At 47.8% G+C, this 11,123-nt stretch overlaps 1 protein-coding gene across 1 annotated transcript; it reads left to right on the forward strand.

Moving 5' to 3' along the window:
• The first annotated feature begins 2,246 nt into the window (after window positions 1-2,246).
• On the forward strand, window positions 2,247-8,205 carry LOC101074487 (metalloreductase STEAP4-like). The gene is made up of 9 exons (XM_029838997.1): window positions 2,247-2,435; window positions 2,522-2,629; window positions 3,318-3,388; window positions 3,740-3,824; window positions 5,756-6,034; window positions 6,125-6,219; window positions 6,315-6,468; window positions 6,565-6,735; window positions 7,724-8,205. The coding sequence occupies exons 1-9, from the start codon at window positions 2,310-2,312 to the stop codon at window positions 7,979-7,981; spliced, it is 1,347 nt and encodes a 448-aa protein (XP_029694857.1). The 5' UTR covers window positions 2,247-2,309; the 3' UTR covers window positions 7,982-8,205.
• Window positions 8,206-11,123: the final 2,918 nt, after the last annotated feature.

Raw genomic sequence — 11,123 nt, forward strand, 5'->3', positions numbered from 1 at the left:
GCTGTCGGGGGACGCTGAAACATTGTTGTCATTGTCTTTTATGCAAAAAGCATTCTGGAAATGCGGCTCTTAAGATCACCCAAAGATAGAAGCCGCATTCGCTTTTAATGTAAAAAAGCAAAAATGGGACAAACAGAACAAAGACAGCAGACGTCGGGGACCAGGAAACCAGAAAGGCCACGATTCAAGACGACCTGATCCAAAATCTATCAACCTCCCAGGTGATCTTCATGATGACCTGGATGAAGATGTTCCAAATTTGGGTTTCTAAAAGAAAATGGGGTGAAGAAAATCCTGCTGCCGCTTCTACTGATGGAAGTGAATTGATCAGGCGCTCCATTCAATATTTACAAAACAGGCAGCGGCTCAGTTTTTGTTCTGTGATATCAAAAATGTACTGCGCCTCAATAATGCAGCGCACAAATTTGAGGATCAGAAGTTTGGCCTCTTCAGAATCTTTCATCGTGTCACAAGACTCACTCTGCTTCCTGTTAGCGCCTCCGCTGCTTGCTAATGGAAATACGAGGTAGAGCTTTGACAATGGTGAAATGTCTGTGGTTGTGTCCTGTCATTGTCCTATAATGGCGAATGAAATAATAAATTTGCTGCCAAGGGAGCACGGCCATGCAGAAGAAACTGCTATTATCCTTTTTTATGATCAACTGAATCGTTTCAGGCCAAAGTTATTTTGGTTGCTGACAAGTGGAGATTGACAGCGCAGTTAAAGCAGCGTGATGGGCTCCTGGTGAACGCGGGGAGATTTTAACGTTTCTAAGGCTAACGCCTTTTGTCATCATTTGTCAAGTGGCACCAAAGCAGACCAACTTCAAGCAGATATGTGCGGAAAGAAAGAAGGAAAGAAAGAAACAAAGAAAGAAGTTTGAGGGCTGCAAATAAAGAGGAGAAGAAAAGAATTTCTGGAGGCAGGGCTAATAAATGAGTCATCGGAGTGAATCTGCTATCAGGTCAATTCCAGCAGCGCTACAAGTGAATGGATGCCTTAAAGGTTAGGCATAAAATGATTTCTCATTTTACTGCGATATCCCCCAGGTAGACATTAATGCTTTAGTTATGGACTCCACTATAAAAGCTCCTGAGGTAACGCGCCGCTTTTTTGTGCCATAAATATTCCCGGCCATGTACGCGCGGTCGGCGATTGTGATTTTGACGAGGCCGCTGTTACGGTCAGGAGCGTATAGTTGCGCAAATAGTCGATAAAGCTGATGTGATGCCATGTGTCACCTCCACGGTCAGGTATCGTCCCCATCTGAGGACCACGAGTCCCGAGGTGCTGCACGTCACAGCTGAGGCACTTTAGTGCTGATCATCTGACCCATTTACACACACACACACACACACACACACACACACTTGTATTTTCCTACCCCAACCCTAAACCTAACCTCAATCTTAACACCATGTCTTTCAAGGCCAGAATGGCTCCGCTTTGTAAAAATATGTCCTCACTTTATTAGTAGAATGAGTATTTTGGCACTCAATACCAACACATGCACACAGCATTGCAAAACGATGCTTCCCACAGCCACACAAAACACACTCGTCGGGCTTGCTTTCCGCTCCGCTGAATCTGCTCATGTCACAACGCTGCAGATGTTTTAGCCACAGGCGCATGAACACTAAATTTGCACAAATTCTCCTGCCAGCCGTTTGGTTGGAACAGTGGGTTTTGAAATGATAATGAATCTGTGGGCCAGAATCTCCCACATGGCGCCGCGTCTAGCGTGGAGACAGAAGAGATAGAAAAAGGCAGCCCTGGAAAGCCGCATAACACAATTTCTTCCCTGTTTTATTCCTGCTAGAATGTGAAAGCCAAACTGGATATTGCCTTTGAAGCGGTTTGTGTTTCCAAGAAGTGAGGAGATGTTGAAAACCAATGTCAGGCTGAGGTTAATCTTACATCCACGGAGATCAGATGGCTCCCCGTGCAGCGGATCAGGGGGTCCTCGATCCTGCTGGATCCAGCCATCTCCCTGGGGAATGTAAAGATAAAAAGATAACGCCCAGATGGTTGGACCCTGACTCACAATGACTCTCAGACTGGACTAGATGCACGATTTTACACTCCCAAACTTGCGATAAGTGATCCTGATTACAAGCGTAATAGCAGCCAACATAACCAACGTGCACGTTTGTGGAGGGAGAGGCCTTGTAGGGGTCATATTCCACAGTAATATACAGCCGCCGACTCCCGGGAAACCACGCAGTCAGTAAACATGGGAGTCGAGAGCGATGTGAAGCCAGACAGCGTGGCTCTGCATCCCGTGGGCGCCGCGGGCGCCCCGGAGGTGATGGGCATCTTCGGGACGGGGGACCTGGGTCGCTCTCTGGGCCTGCGTCTGCTCCAGTCGGGGTACAGGGTGGTGTACGGCAGCCGCCGACCCCACAGCTGCGGCCCCGTGCCTCAGGGGGCTGAGGTAACCTCCGCAGGACCTCGGCGTGGTACAACGGCCGGAAGCGATGAGAATACCGTGCATGCGTCTGAACGCAGGTTTCCTTTCAGGTGGCGAGCCACGCAGAAGCAGCCAAGGAAGCCTCCCTGATCTTTGTTTGCGTTCACAGGGAGCACTACGAGTTCCTGACGACCCTCACGCCGCATCTTAAAGGAAAGGTAGAATCTTTACCAGTGAGCGCACGTTCAGTCCAAACTTGTGTAAAGGCGAATGCTCAACTGTGCCGTTTGAGGAAACAGTGGTGTTGCAGTCAGACTATCTGGGGACGTTAGGGTGATAACGAGCCCGCCCGTCTCTGGAGCCATTACAGTTCAACTTTAAACCTTCAGAGACGCAGCCAGACAAACCCCAGCGCTGCGAGGCGGCTCCATTTAGACGGACTTCAGGCGCTGTAACAAACAGAAGTCCCTCTCTAAACTCTGCGTGTATCTGTTCTTCTGTTCACCACCTGCTGTCTCCTACATCCATCATGTCGTTGGAGCGGCTCTGTCGTCATCTTCTTGCTACTAGACTGGACCCCAACAGTTTTTTTAAAATTGGGAAACATCTCCAATACACATTTGCCTTTTTTGGTCAATTACTGGTCAACATGCACAGAAAGTTTATGTCTAAAAATGTGGCATTACGGTGACGGATCACGTTATTTTTGGCGATTGGTGGATGCAGTTCATGCTAATCCAAAGCAGCTAATATAGTTGTTACAGTATTACCAGAGTTCACGGTGGTGAAAATATCAGTGAATTAGATGTCGTTCGTGTCTAAATGAAGTCGGTTGAATTTTGGGAAAAGATCAAAGACGGGAAAAGCAAGATAATAGACTGACTGTGCTGATGTGTTGTGTAAAAGGTGCTGGTCGATCTCAGCAACAACCTGAAAAAGGGAATCTACCCAGAAGCCAATGCTGCCTATTTGCAGAGGTAGGATAAAGAAATATGTCTCCTGCCTAGTTACTTGAGTTATGCTATATAGATTTATAGTATTTTATATAAATAGGAATCTATAAGTATTTTCAACATTGTTGCACAATAGTTGCCTTTTCACCCCCAAAGTTTTCCATGCTTGTGGTAAAGTCTTCCCAACAGGACGTCAAAACTTTTCACTCCAACTTAAAAGAAATGAAAAAGAGGGTGTAGCTCCCCCGACAAAGAAGCCTGTTGTGCCTTTTTCTTCACGGCAACACCGTCAACATTGATTTTGAGACGTTTAGCTGCGACCTGTGTGTATTGGAGGAAAAATAACAAGTCAAATCCATGTCGTGTGTTCCTCAGACTGGTCCCCGGGGCCGATGTGGTGAAGGGCCTGAACACGCTGTCTGCCTGGGCCCTGCAGAACGGCCTTCTGGCGGGGAAACAGGTGAGATGTGGGAATACGTTAAAAGTTGCGGGAGGGTTTCAAGAGCAACAGCTGAGAAGCTTCTCAGATTTAAGGAAGGCTTTGTTTGACTCGGTAGAAGATACAGAGACAGATCGGTAACAGGAGAGGAGATTACCGAGCGGATCTCTTCGTGATGAGACACGTTCCACTTCAGACCAGAGCAGCTTCCTTATTTCCTGGATTACAGTTGGAATAAGCAGCTCTCGGACTCCTTAGCGACTGTTCTGAAGCTCATTTGCATTAAACAAACGAGGAGTTGGGTTGTTACAAGTGATTGATTCTGCCCTCTTTCCTTAACAATGAGAAGGAAAATTAGGACAACGCCTGCAAAAACACACAGATACAGTTCATGATGTTGCGGAGTAAAGAACCTTTCACAGCTACAAAGAGCAACACAAACAGACTGGACCCTCTGGAGACCAAACCTGAATCTGCCTCCACTCACAAACAGCCCCCTCCATGCACGCCCAGATACCTCCGCACTGCTCTATTTTCTTTGAAAACAGGTAGCGGCATGAAGACGCATGCGGCTACAGTGTGTATTTCTCCACGCTTGCCATTCTCTGACCAGCAATTTGATTAGATCCACAGCGGGGCGGTGTCTCCATCCCATTTACATTCAGATGGAGATTTGGTCTGTCGGCCGTCCCCTGCTGTTCCTGCCTCAGTAATGTAGGGAGACATGGCTGGCTGCCCGGTCCACTTATTCACACACCTGGGGGAAAAAACTGTTCAATCTCCGCCATACGCCTGTCAGAATGCCTCCCCCTCTTCCCCCACCCTCCCTCTCATCTCAATTCAGCCCAATTCGATTCAATCTGCAGACCTTATTGGCATCAGAGTGAAACTTTCCTCCCACCGTCTGTGCGGGTACGTGTTAGCGCGCTTAATTGCTAAGATAATCAGATTCCTATTTTGGCCCTTTGAACACTCGTGTGTGCTGCGTGTTCGTTAGTCCTCCACATTAAAACAAACAGATTATGGAGCGTGCAGGTTATGCAGGATGTGTGGAATCTGTGTGTTTTTTTTAGCCGTTAGCGAAAAACTTTATAGGTTTATTTCAAGGTGCCGAGCCCATTTGAGTCGTACCGGTTTGGGTTTTTATCATTATTCCAGGACTCTTTCTTCCAGTTCTGCTTTTTACTCTTCGGTGGTGCTGTGATTGGCTTATCACAGGGCCACGAGTGCGCTAATAACTGTTGGCACAGCATGAGCTGGAAAGAAGATTTCATACCATGCATGTAAATTAGGCAGGTGTTTAGAAAGTGGATTCTATGGATTTCATGTCAAAGTGACTGAAGTGGCACCGTGGAGAACTAATGACTGCGCCGGCCCAAATGGTCGGTGAATTCAGGCGTCGCAAATTTTGAGCTGAGCCGGCAAGTCATCCAACAGTAATGGAGTAATTATTAATACCCGGAAAAACAGAAGCTCATCATCGTGGAAAACGCTGTTTTCATTGATGAAAATATTAGCGTTTTTCATCCCAATGGCTCCGAACAAGTGTTGTCTCTCCATTAAGGTGTCAGCAAATCGATTTTAATCACAGGTGTGGTGACAGAATGCGGATAGAGAGGTAGCAGAGATGTACGTGGCAAAGTATTTGAGACACACACACACACACACACACACACACACACACACACACACCAGTAATCTCAATATTTTCCAACTCTGTCTGTGCTAACACTGTCTAACTCAAGTCATTCATCATTCTTTCAAAATCAGGAGCGTTCCCCCCATATAAGTCTGGTCCTGCTCAAGGTTTCCTCCTGTTAAGAGGGAGTATTTCCAGCCACTGCTGCTTGTTCAGGGTTCATTCTCCTGATTTTTGTGATGGAGATTGATAAAGCCAATCTCAATTGTAACGGAAGCAACACAAATAAAGATTAATTCCCTCCATGTTCCAGGTGTACCTGTGTGGCAACAGCGCCAACGCCAAGCAGGCAGTGTCAGAGATGGCCACCAAACTGGGCCTCACCGTTCTTGACAGAGGGAGTCTGTCAGCAGCCAGGGAGCTGGAAGACTTCCCCTTGCGACTGTTCCCTGAGTGGAGGCTGCCTCTTCTGGTGGCTGCTTGCCTTATGGGCTTCTTCTACTTCTATCTGCTGATCAGAGACGTCATCTATGCGTATGTCGAGACGGGCCAGGATATCTCCTATAGGATCATGATATCTCTGGCCAACAAGGTAGCAACATGCCCTGTTCTCCCTAAATGTGCTGTAGGCGGGAGGTTCCGGTTCCCTTTAAAGTCGTTGCTTATTCTCTTTGTCCGTCAGGTGTTTCCCATCGTCTCTCTGGTCATGCTGTCTCTGTGCTACCTGCCCGGTTGCATCGCCGCCTTTCTCCAGCTCTACAGAGGAACCAAATACAAGTCGGTCCGAGTTCAATCCAGGCCGTAAAACTCCAATCTGCTGTAAAAACGGGTCTCCGTTTTGAAGTGCTCCCCTCGCCTCTGTGCGTTTCCAGGCGCTTCCCTAACTGGCTGGACCGCTGGATGCTGTGCAGGAAGCAGATGGGTCTGGTCGCGCTGGGCTTGGCATTACTTCACGCAATCTACACATTCATCATCCCCATCCGCTACGCCGTCAGACACAAGCTCATCTCACGCGTGGTGGACGAGGTACGACCATCTGGTTCAGCCGCCGCCGTCCCCACGCGTATAGGAGGGGACTCGCCATATTGACACTACTGTCGTTGTCGCTCTGTCTCCCCCCAGATGAAGAACAACAAAACCACCCCGTTTTACTTTGACAACAAGGAGGCGTGGGGCACCGACTCCTTCTACGTGCTGGGGATCCTGGGCTTCTTCCTCTACCTGCTGCTGGGACTCACGTCTCTCCCCTCGGTGGGAGGATCTCTCAGCTGGAGAGAGTTCAGCTTTGTTCAGGTCGGCTCGCGGGACACAAATGTGCACGTGCAACTTATCAGTGTTTACAATCTATAGCCAATGGCCTTTAAGACCGTTATGATCCCTACACGGCGCCCGGGTTTTCTACCGAGTTTGTGTCGTAACAGTTAGAGGCAATAATCTCCCCAGAGATAAAATTAACTAACTAGACGACAGAGGCGCGGGGAGAAAAATCTGGCCGGCTTCATCCTGGGATTTTAAATGTTAAGTTATTCATTAAATGGAATTATGATACCTGTTGTAATCCCCGGGGAGAAGGTCGTTAATGCGGGCCATAGGTCCATTTGTGTAAAGGTCAGACTCTGAGTTAGCCCCCCTGGAGAGGGAGGGAAATCGAGGTCGTGGCCAAGATAATCTCTGTTATCTGGTCGTAAAGTTTGTTAAAGGATCAACAAAACCCATTTGTACCACGTTGCTTGCTATATCAGATATATGGTGCTGCTGTTCATTCCATTAGGACAGAACTCTCATAGAATTCCTGTTGTGATGGTTTGTTACAAAAGTCAGCAGCAGTGAAAGAGTTGTTAATTTAGCAATTCTGAAGTTCTCCAACAGATTTGCACCAATTACACAATAATCCCAACTAAAATGCAGCATAAGAAAAGCCAAGTACGGCTATTGTCCTCATTTATGAAGGTAGTGTCGGAGAAGACTGAAATTCAATTAAAATGTAATATGTTGAATAATATTAACTAAAAGAGCGTGTCAAGAAGATGATGATCTATTTTACAGCCTTCTGCAGGCTGACAGGTTGTCATTTCTGAGGAAAATTGCATTTGCTTTAGTTTAGCTCAACATTTACCCTGCCACCTGGAGAAAAACATTGATCTATCTCCATGGCAACACGTCTAAACCCCACCAGCCACGCAAAAGTATGAAACAAAGTTGTGGTTTAAGTCATTAGTCGTTATTTTTCCCAGAGCTCCATTTATGACATATGAATAGTCACATGATTCTTTTTCCACAGTCTAAGCTGGGCCACCTGACCCTGTCCATATGCACCGCTCATGGCTACATCTACGGGTGGAACAAGTTTCTCCGCCCCTCCACCTATAAGTGGTACACTCCTCCGGGCTACATGCTCTGCCTGATCGTGCCCTCCGTGGTGCTGGTTCTCAAGATCCTGCTGCTCCTCCCCTGCGTGGACCGGTCCCTGACCCGCATTCGACAGGGCTGGGAGAGGAACCCCCCGCTGATAGAAGTAAACAAGGCCTCCAGCCTGTGAGCTAACGTGACTTCTGATTGACTCGTTCACGTCTTACTCGCTCAATAATTCACATGATCACCTCTGATGTGTAAATAATGTACATTAATAATGTTCAATGTTTTGGATGTAAATACAGAGATTAGCCTCTCATCTAGAAAGTGTGTTTCTGTAGGGTGGAGTCATTTTTGCATGTACGATAGCCAAACATTAAAAAAAAATCTATATATTTATAATCAATTGTAGATAAATGGGTATCTGTGGAGCGCATTGATTTGAATTCCTGTTGTTTTCTTTCATTTAAAAGTGCCAAACTCTAATACACAGCAGTCGCTGTATTATTCCTCTCAATTTGATGCAGAGCTTATTCTCTTCTCAGAGCGTTATTGATCTGCCTGTTTATCTTATTCTGTCTTATTCTGAACAGCGATTGGTTGCTAAAGCTGCCTAGGGTCCCTCGGGGGGGCAGGAAGCTCTGATAAAAACCGTCTTTAATATCTGAAGTGCACAGAAAGCCCAGCGAATGGTGACGGCGTGGGCAGCATAACACAGTCAGCGTAGATCTTCCTGCGTAGATGGGCTGTTTGGGGGGGGGGGGGTCGGGCGGGGTGCGTGGCGGCTGCTCGTGGGCAGGTGGAGAACAGCAGGTATGGATGAACACGAAAGGCCCGCATGTACATCGCTAATCAAATGCTGGTGAAGGAGGGGAAGAGGCGGCGGCGGCGGAGCAGCTGTCGCCTCGACACAGCCCGCTGCTGCGAGGGGAACGCGCAGCGCCTTCCCCACGCCCCGAGCGGAACATTTAGTCAGACACATCCTGTTATCTAGCATCTAATGACATTATCTGCGCGCACAATCTGCGAGCGTTTCCGCCCTCTCGCCTTGTTTTACTCTCCCGTTACCAAAGAACCGCTGTTGGTTTTAGCTGTCGCGCGGCTGCTGCTGCTGGGGCGTGTTGCCTTCTTTGTGTACTGATGTATAAACGAGATAGCGTATTCCAACATCGCCATGGGAAAGAATTAACGCGCAGCAACCTACAGAAAATCTGAGAAATGAGATGGCCGACTTTCATCACGTCTCCCTGTGCAGGAGTCCGCGCCCAGGCCAGCCTGAGAACGGTAATGTGATTATCTGTGTCCCAACCATGAAGCCTCACTTACATGAGCAAGAATTAACAGGAAATTGGGGTCGAGCGCAGGCGCCAGATTTCGCCCCGTTTCCTTGGTGAAAGATAGACTTCAATTATCTGCTTGTTTGTGCTCTGGTTAAAGGGCACATACAGAATTGCATGTTTTTGACATGGGAAAACTGGTAAACGACTAAAACACGTCCACAACGGCAATCAAATTTAACATGAGACGTTCTGTCCTCTCACAAATTCCAGTGCAACCATCACATTCCAAACCGAGTCCAGCAGGAGGTCGTCGAGGGGCTTAAGCTGCTTCCCGAGTGTTGCCCATGCCCGCCGCTTCAGACTCCTTCACTGTGCCCAAATTTTCAATCCTTCAGTGTCTGGAGGCAAAAGTTGCTCCCCGTTGCATCAGAAAGCGGCGAACGCATCACAAAGGGCTTTTCTCCTGAATTCTCACCCTGTTCTTGGTTAATCGACAGCAACCGCCACAGTGGTCGTTAAAGTGCACTGGATTTACTGAAGTTGCTGGACACGGGCATGTGCACGTGTAAAATTAAATGATATGAGTGTGACTAGAGAGAATAAGCCCAAAAACATACACACGGATGCCTTTTGCAGTTCCTGAAAACAAGCAGAAGACACAATTTGAATCTGTTTGAACTGGATCGCTCCAGCTAGTCCTATGTAGGAAGTGTCGGTCAAGCCACGCCGCCTAGTGGCCTGGCGTGGAAACTACAGTTCATCTCTTCCCACAGGCACTTGGTTTCGAAACTGTCGGATCGCATTACTGCAAGTTTCCGGCTGATCTTTTGACATCTGCCCAGGAAGTCAGGCTGTGCAGACCAGATATCCAATAAATAAATGAAAGACAGATACTTGTGCAGCAAGGGGGGGGGGGGGGGGGGGGGTTGTATCACACTGGATCTAACTGGCCCTTTAAGAATGGAAGGGTTTCATGCATATGGACATAAAGGGGTCTGATTAGGTAAATCAGCAAGTATAGAAATGAAAGAACATGAGATAACTGTATTTCAGATGGTTCTAAATTGCTCTTTCAGTGATCTAAACCTGAACACATTCCCTGGGGCGAAGCTCCGGTAACAGAACAGTGATGAATTTCCAAAGGTCCGAGCGCACGCTACCACATGTGGGCATCGTACATCACGCCGGTGAAACCGCCATGGGAGTCCTCCTGTAGATATCACACAACGGCGGAGAAAAATCATCCGTCAATACTGCCCGGCCTAACAAACATACTGGAACTGTTTGGATTTCCTAACCGGGGGCATTCCATCAAACCGCAGCTGCACCAGACACCATCTCAGACCCTCATGTTGTAGCAATAGTGTCCCAGAGGTCTGGTTTATCTCCAGTGAAGAGCTCAGTGACGTCTCCTGCATCACACCTCAGCACTATGGTTGCTCCATTCCCACCTACTGACCGAGAACAGGCGAGCGGGGGTGGGGGGACCCGGTGAACGGCGACGGAACAACGCAGCAGTTAGCCTGGATGAGAGGAAATAGTCACACGACGAAGAGGCGGAGGAGGGGAGACAGGGGGACGGAGCAGCTGTCGCCTTGACGGAGTCAAGAGGAGCACGCAGCGACGTTCCTGCCCCGAGGAGAGCATTTAGTCAGCCGCACGCCGTTATCTGACATTCAGCCACATTATCAGCACGGATCATCTACAAGCACTGTCAAACGGCATAATATTCTCCTCTTATCAGACTAGAGAGGTGTTGATTCTGAAGCGTGTGTGTCTGTGTGCGTGTGTGTGTGTGTGTGTGTGCGTGCATGTGCTATACTGCAAGGGTAGGGAAGCTGGGTAATGTATTGTTTCTAGTCCTCACAAAGATAGAAATACCCATTTGTGTGTGTTTAATACACATTAGACATTGTGCGAAAGGCAAAAATGGAAAAAAAAATCTTTAGCAACTAAAATCTTGGACTTTTATTCAGCAACACACAGACAGCCTTTCACCTTTCCTGCACTGACTGTGAAGATTAACAATGCGTGCTCAAGTGCTCCAAA

Source organism: Takifugu rubripes, chromosome 7 (genome assembly GCF_901000725.2).
Source record: "Takifugu rubripes chromosome 7, fTakRub1.2, whole genome shotgun sequence".
NCBI classification, from domain to species: domain Eukaryota; kingdom Metazoa; phylum Chordata; class Actinopteri; order Tetraodontiformes; family Tetraodontidae; genus Takifugu; species Takifugu rubripes.